The sequence below is a fragment of the Belonocnema kinseyi genome, chromosome 4 (assembly GCF_010883055.1).
Source record: "Belonocnema kinseyi isolate 2016_QV_RU_SX_M_011 chromosome 4, B_treatae_v1, whole genome shotgun sequence".
In the NCBI taxonomy this organism is placed as follows: Eukaryota; Metazoa; Arthropoda; class Insecta; order Hymenoptera; family Cynipidae; genus Belonocnema; species Belonocnema kinseyi.
In genome coordinates, this window is record NC_046660.1 from 82,847,495 (window position 1) to 82,856,227 (window position 8,733).

Genomic DNA, 8,733 nt, shown 5'->3' on the forward strand with positions numbered 1-8,733 from the left:
GACTCTCTAAGACCTCGTAAGGCTAATCGACTACGCGAGACTCGACCTTTCGTTAAAAAACGTTAATTGATTCATTCTTAATATTTGTGAAAGTTGTAGCACTTTCGTTTCAAATAGTAAATTTAAATTAGAAAATAGTCACTGGCTAGAGGGTTGACTTCGCCACGGACTATACGCGTGCGTGAGTATTTTATTGCAATGAACGATATAGAGAGTAGACAACGCGGCGCGACATACCACCCGACATCCGTTAACATAAGTAGTAAACTCAAAATCAGGTACACTACTAAACACACAATAATAGGAAGAAAGAAGCCATGGCAGACGGAATTAAGGAAAATCCATTTTCACAGACGGAAAATACCTCCCTAGTAGCTACAAATGCAGATATAATCGGCATACTACAAAAATTATCAGACCGGATGTCTAACATGGAAATCGCGATAAATATTCTTAAAGAAGAAATTCGCTCTTTAGCCAAGAATTTGGATTTTGTTACTTTGGACGAAAGCGAAAGGGGGACGATGATGAATCTCGAGCAGGTACCGATGACGCGTTGTATGTAGAATCTGAACCAATCGATCCTAGGATTCTACAAAGGTTGTCGAACGAAAGAGTAACAACTCCCACTGAAGTCAACCCTACAAGAGAAACTATCCCTGCGAGAGACGCAGTCAAATTAATTAAAAAATTCAACGGAAAAGACGATATGGGAGTGGAACCCTTCATCGCTCTTGTAGTAAGAATTAAATCACAGTGCTCGAATCCAGGTGTTTTATTAGACTGGATCATCGCAAAAAAAATCGAAGGAGACGTGGAAAAATCTATTCGTTTCTTATCAATTCAAGTATATGATGATCTTTTCAAAGCTCTTAGAACTAATTTTGGAATTACTGGATCACTAGAAACTCATCGCACAAAACAATCACAAGTAATTCAAGAAGCGTGCCAAAGTACGCAGAATTTCAATGCACGATTCAACCAAAGGATACCCGAACTTTTGTATGCTGTTCAGTCGAAAAATCCCTTAACACATGAACGAGAAATTTGCATAAAAAATGAAGAGCAAACAGTTCTCGAAAAATACATCATGATTTTAAGAGAAGAACTTTCAGACCGAGTTCCAAGCAAAAATCCCAGCGATATTAGAGAAGCACAATAAATGGAAATCCAATCCAAAGTCTGGTTAACGGAAAGAAGTAAAATTCGCCAATCCAAAAACACGATTAAGCCCCAAATACTAATTCGCACAACTGTCAATAAATCTTCTTTTAAAACCTTAAACTCCCAATCAAATAAAGAAAAACACCATTAAACAATCCTCAAAATCACAATCTCGTACCTTTGCAGCACAGAATCCAGTTATTTTGCAGTCACTGCAAAATCCTTGGACACACCGAAACTCAATGTTTCTCCAAACAGAAAAATTTTCATGCGAAAGCCTCGGCAAGTCGACCTCCGAATCGTGTGAATTATCTCCAAGAAGAACCGGAAGGAGAAGATATCAAAGAAACGGAAAAGGAATCGGAGACAGAGTATCAGCAATATCTGGAAGATTATATTCTATCAGAGGGCAATTACACGGTGCAACCAAACCTGTAAAACTATTAGTTGATAGTGGCCCATCGATAAATCTAATAAAATAAAATTGCATTAACAAATATCACCAAATAATTTCAATGCAGAAGGTTTTTTAATGAGGAATGATAAGCACCAGACAAACGAAGTCACCAAGTTTAAGTTTCAAGGGAAATAACATATCTTTGTAATTGTTCCAGAAAATTTCCCCATACCCGAGGAAGGCATCATCGGGACACCACTTCTGTACTCTTATCAGTTCAATTTGTCAAACAGCTCCCTCCAGCTCGATGATAAGGTCTATCCCTTGGAGTACGACAGTATCCTTATCCCCAAAAACACCATAAAATGATAAGCATGAAAACAAAATCAGGGGCATATTCTCATAGAAGATAATCCCTACATTCCAAATTCCATTTACCGTATTGTTGACTCACAGGTTATGATTCCCGTTAGTAACGAAACCGAATCAGACTTGAGATTAAGTGATGAAGAGATAAAGTACAAGTATATGAATGTCGCCCAAGAACGAGAGGAGCGTCTAACTTACATTACGCAGAATGAATTAAATGCTAGATTGAAATTATTAAATGGAAATTTGAGACTTGAACACATAGAAGATGAACACAGAATACAGATTCAAAAGATAGCCATCTCTTATCACGACATTTTCTCACTGCAAGGAGATACCCTACCCTGCATAAGTCTCGCGTCACATAAAATCATCTTGAAAGACGAAGCAAATATTAACACACGTCAACCACGACATCCGGAATGCCACAAAGAAGAAATCTCAAACCCGGTAAATGAAATGTTGACTAAGAGAATAATAGAAGCCTTGGACTAACCATTTAATTTACCCCTTTAGGTAGTCCCGAAAAAACGCGACGATTTCTACCCACTTCCTCTAATCGAAGAAATTCCTCCGGACCACCTTGGAAAAACAAAATTCTTTTCAGCCTTTGATTTGAGCTCAGGATTTCATCAAATTCCCATGGACGAAAACTCGAAAAAATATACTGCATTTTCTACACCTGAAGGGCACTTTCACTATAACTGCATGCCTTTTGGACTTCAAAATGCTCCAGCATCATTTCAAAGAATGATGGACACAGCATTAAGAGGACTGTTAGAAAAAATATGCCTTGCTTATTGGACTTAAACTTCAACCAGACTAGTGTGAGTTTCTTCGACCGGAATTAGGATATCTGGGAGACGTGATCACGGAAAACGGAGTGAAACCAAACCCATATAAATTATCTGCCATCCGAAATTTCAAAAGACCCGAGAAACAAAAAGAAGTTATGTCTTTCTTGGGAATAGCTGGAAATTACCGAAAATTTATTTTAAAAGCTTCTCTACGATAGCTAAACCTTTAACAGAACTGAAAAAGAAAAATCATTCCTTTAACTGGACGCCATCTTGCGAAACAAGTTTTAAAATGTTGAAAGATGCTCTTTGCTTTGCACCAGTATTAAGATATCCCGACTTCAAGGACACATTTACTTTGACCACCGAAGCAAGTAATGTTGGGCTGGGGGAAATTTTATTGCAACAAGAACACTCAGTTTGTTACATCTCAATAACTCTAAATGAACCTGAGCTAAATTTCACCACTACCGAAAAGGAAACATTAGCAACTGTCTGGGCAGTTAAGCGGCTTCGTCAATATTTTCTCGGACGTCAATTCATAATACGAACGGACCATCAAGCTTTTACATGGATTTTTAACGTAAAGGACTCTTCATGCAGGTTAATGAGGTGGAGATTTCAGATGGAAGCATACACATACAAGGTCGGGTATAAAAAAAGGAAGGAAATTACGGCAGCTGACGCTCTTTCGAGAATGCACCCAATTCAAGATTATGCAAACTGGAAAAGGAACCGCCTGCCTAGTAAATTAAAAATAAAGCCTGTCGCGAACGGAAAGAATTGGATTAAAATTAGCAAACAAAACATTTTCTCTTTGCTAAGAATCCAGTTACCAGACTCTGACGAAGGAAAATAGGTCAAACTCCTCTACATCAAAAATAAAGATTTCAATAGAAACAAAACCTGGAACATACTTAAATTTTATATGGAGGATCCCTTGATAAAAATCTCACGGGACGTGTACGCATCGGAAATATTTTGAATTTTCTATTACAGACAAAATTCACAGAATATACATTTTTCCTGTGCGAACGACCTGATAAAAAATTAAGTGAAGAAGAGAAACAAAACCTGTTGAGGGAATCATACGGAAACGTGGCCAATGGTCGCTTTGGAAAAAATAAAACAACCAAGAGACTAAGCGAACAAACATCATGGGAAAATATTGAGAAAGACGTAATCAAATTCGTTAAAAAATGTCAAGCATGTCAACGTGAAAAACTAACCCGAATTCGCCCCAAAGTTGAAGCAGTCATTCCGGAAATGCGGACGCAGCCGAATGAGGAGATCGCGATGGACATAGTTGGTCCATTACCGGAAACAAAGAGCGGAAACAAATATATTCTATCCATCCAAGATGTGCTCACGAAATACATCATTCTTACAGCACTATGGGAAACGACAAGCGAAAGCATATTAACAAATCTACTAGATCATTACATTTACACATTTTTCTCTCCAAAGCACATCTTAACTGACCAGGACGCTAACTTTGTATCGGAATTGGTTCAAAAATTTGAAAATGTTTGTAGAATCAAGCACATTAAAATAACTGCTTTCCATCTACAAAGCAATGGAGCCCTCGAGAGAACCCATGGAACAATTAAAGATTTATTAAAAACATACATAGCCGATAACTGGACGCAATGGGACCGAAATTGGAATCTAATATGCTTAGCATTTAATACCGCAGTTCACGAGAGTATAGGTTTAACGCCGTTTGAAATGACGTTTGGAAGAAAAGCCAATTTACCTTCAGCCTTAGCAACAACTACGTCGTTAACCTATCAAGAGTTGTTAGACATTTGCGAAAGAGACATGAAGAATATTTGGAAAAGGGAAGGACTGCCATTCAAAAAACACAGGAATGATTAAAGAGGCAGCAAGATGCAAAAATAATCATCAGAAATCCTCTTTTCGAACCAGGAGATTTAGTAATAGTGCATAATGATAGCAAAAGAACAAAATTAGAAAGTGAATGACTCGGACCTTACACCATATGCAAACGCGTCCGTTCCTCTGATTATGAAATTTTATACAATAATCAGCATTACATTTTAGACGCTAATAGGTTGAAGCCCTTCTACCAATAGCTTCATCGGTTTATTTTATGTTTCTTTTTAGAAGGAATTTCACTTGGATACTGCTATCATTTCTCTCGATCACATCTGCTAACGTGACCCTCACTTCACTCGATGGATCCACTATATTCGCCGAGGACCTTGGTACAACAAAAATCTATCACACTACGTGGAGACTCATTTCGTCCGTCGACACACACGGCATTGACAAAAGATACGAACAACTTAGTCTCTTGTATAGATCCATCTCCGAACGATGTAATCAATGGTTAGAACAATTTGAACTGGAAACCTTGAAATCCCGAATTAAAAGATTAAATATTCGGAGATTGTTGCTCAATCAGTTATTAGGAAAGAATAGGTATAAAAGGGGAGCTTTTAATTTTATTGGAAACATATCCAAGAGACTTTTCGGTACACTATCTGAAAGTGATTTGGATTATATCATTCACGAACTTGATCAACTGCATTACCAAAACCAAAATGTTAAAAGTGTAATTGCGAAATCAAACTTAAGTACTTAGGACTATTTTAAATTCGGCCGCACATGATGTAGATTCCTTGTTATCAAAAAATAAGAACATTATGGATAATTATAACAAGTTAGCCAATGAGACTGATGAAAATATCGAAAACATAGTAATGGCTAATCAGATCACATTCATGACCGATGTTATATCAGAATTAAGTGAAGCCATATCGCTATTAATCGATGCAATAAATGACGGTAAACACGGAATATAACATCCCCAAATTTTACCTCCGACTATACGTATAGAAGGATTTAAACAATTTGAAGAAGTAAACAATGAAAAGCATGGCATACAGTTATTAGAGGAAAATTATCAATGCTTGATTGATATTGCCGAAATAACTGTTTTATTGATAAGTAGTAAATTTGTTTACTCAATTGAAATCTACAAAATAAATCACTTAATTCTACTACCACTACTGTCTATAAATGAATGTTTGTATTCTCTAAGCGATGATCAGCTAGGCGAGGGTCAGAAATTAAACATTTACACCTTTATATCACTGATATAGACATTTATTGAATAAAACACATTTGTTCGTGGTCTGTATAAAGAATTTAGGTTGGTAAGTGGTGAAAGTTATCTATTAGCGCGTGACATGACATTTGAGCGAGAGTTAAGTGTATTCTGAGACGGTTGGTGATATACCTGATCTTTCCGTTTTCAAAAACGCTTGAAGCTCCCTTCGAAGTACAAGTCTTGGGAGCTTCCACCAATTAGAAGTAAAGGAGTTGGTTGGTGGGGTTGATTGGCAACACCCTCTAGAAGGCGCAGGCAAGGCAAGCCGATGTAACGTTTTTCCGAAAAAAGCCCTACTTTGAGATATATGGGTTTGAGAATGGTTGGCAAGAATGCAGTAGAGGTACTATTGCCAAAGCTACCTGCGATATTATTTAAACCTGTACAGCTGAAGAGGATTTACCGAGACATAGCAATGGAGCTTAAAGGAAAGTCTCCCGTCTATAAAAATATAAATCATTGAAGATAGAACCTAAGTGGTAGCAAATGTCGAAAGCGACGATTCCCTGAGCTAAAATAAATTTGCTGACTATCCTTTACTAAAAGATAGCTAAAAACGGCAGATGTTTCAGCAAGAAATAAACTGTCTAGTCACTGACAAACCGAAGAGAAAAATATTTACAATATTATAATTTGCTTTGGTACTCAACATCCCGGTCCCCTTGCACCAACAGTGTTCAAATGATACCTGTATACATAATAGAAATGTGAGTTCGAAGCAATATAACACAAATTATTACAATTAAAAAATTGGCAGTGGATACAACTTTGCGACTGCACGAGTGTAGGTTAGAAGAACCAAACTGCGAACCTTGATTTCTTCATCTGTTCGGTTGTTTTGCCACTTGCTTCTAGTAGTTAATTGGTGAAGATATTCTCGATGCCAGCGTCTCCAAAAGTGTTGGCGCAACATTTGAACATGTTGCCATGCTGATAATCGGCCAGTTGGTATTTTCTCTAAATTGGCTTGAAGGATCGTGGATAATGAACTGCGTATCAGGAAATGTCTAGGTGTTAATGGGAGAAGGTCATTAGGATCGTTTGAGAGAGGTGATATTGGTCTGGAGTTAAGAATTGCTTCAATTTCCACAACATAGGTCTCTAATTGATCGTAGGTCAACAACGTGTTGTCGACTGTTTTAATCAAGTGCTGCTTAAATGACTTGACTGACGCTTCCCACAATCCTCCGAAATGAGGGGCGCGAGGAGGAATAAAATGCCAATTAATTCCTTCATTTGTCATTTGTCGTATCGTTAACTGATCGTTACATGCAGAGAGAAAAAATTTATGCAATTCCTTGATTTCTTTATTACCCCCCACGAAATTCGTAGCATTGTCTGAGTATATATTATTCGGTTTACCTCTACGCGCACAAAATCGCTTAAGCGCTCCAAGAAAGGCTTCGGTTGTTAGGTCGCACACTAACTCTAAGTGTATGGCCTTGGTCGCAAAGCAGACGAAGACAGATACATATGCCTTGAATCGTTTTAAATTTGTATGTCGTTTTTCTTTAACGAAAAATGGACCGTAATAATCAATACCGGCGTTTAAAAATGGACGACTTTGACATATTCGGGTCTCAGGGAGATTGCCCATTAGAGGAATTGATCCGCGTGGTTTGGCCCTAAAACATGATACACACTGACGAATGACCATTCTCACACTATTTCTGCCGCCAATGGGCCAAAACTCCTCTCGGATTGCATACAGTGTTGCCTGAGCACCTGCATGCATTTTCCGTACATGTTCTTTTCTGATTATTAATTTAGTTACATGGTGATTTTTGGGTAGTACAATGGGATATTTTTGATCTTCTGGGGTCTGTGCTCGTTCTGATCGACCTCCTACTCTGATTATGCCATCGTCAAGGAATAGGTTTAAGCACAACAAACTACTTTTGGGATCAAGGGGTTTGTTTTCGGACAAATGTTCAAATTCACTTGCGAAAGCTGAGCGTTGTAATAGCTGCAGTATTTTCTTCTTGGAGGAATTAATTTCGGCTACTGATAAGGAAATAAGTATCATCAAGTTTATTCTTGTTCTTACAATTATTTATAAATCTCATACAAAAAGCCATTACTCGAATCAATGTATCGAAAGATGAGTATTTTTCTAATAGATTGTAACCGGCAATCGTTAATTTAAACATTTTGATGATCGCCTCACTTCGTTTTTCAAGACGTTCTCCCGTGAAACACTGACCTGGAGGCCAGGAACCTTCTTGTTCACTAAGCCAATGTGGCCCGTGTTTCCAAAAAAGGTTGTCCAAAATTTGTTGCGATGTGACACCGCGAGATAACAGATCATCGGGATTTTCTTTTGAGGGAACGTATCGCCAATCTCCTACTTGAGTTAAAGATTGCATTTCAGCGACCCGATTTGCCACGAAAGTTTTAGGATGTGTGAAGATGTGTTTACCCAATGAAGTGTAATTGTTGAATCTGTCCAAAAACATGTTTTATTAATTTTAATGTTAAGTGTATCTTTTATATCTGTGTATAATTTAGCCAAGAGCAGTGCTGCACATAATTCAAGTCTCAGAAGACTAACCGAATTAATAGGCGCAACTCTTGATTTTGAGCAAATTGAAAAGGAGTATGCTAGACCTTCAGTGTTAACCGATCGGAGATACATACATGCTACGTAGGCACGCTCACTAGCATCGCTGAAGTCGTGAATTTGAAAATTTACATTGTTTTTTATTGTTATGCATATATCAAATTGAACGTGATTCAAAAGAGGGAGTTGACGGCTATATTAGAGCCACCCTTGATGAAATTTTGATGGGACGTCTTCGTCCCATGATAGTTTGGTTTTCCACAGATCTTGAATTAGCAATTTTGCAACGACTACAGGTCCGATTAATCCT

At 37.7% G+C, this 8,733-nt stretch overlaps 1 protein-coding gene across 1 annotated transcript; it reads right to left on the minus strand.

The window, feature by feature from the left end:
- Positions 1–6,605: 6,605 nt before the first annotated feature.
- Positions 6,606–8,319, minus strand: LOC117170976. The gene is made up of 2 exons (XM_033358019.1): positions 7,932–8,319; positions 6,606–7,867 (listed from the first exon to the last, which is right to left on the minus strand). The coding sequence occupies exons 1-2, from the start codon at positions 8,317–8,319 to the stop codon at positions 6,606–6,608; spliced, it is 1,650 nt and encodes a 549-aa protein (XP_033213910.1).
- Positions 8,320–8,733: the final 414 nt, after the last annotated feature.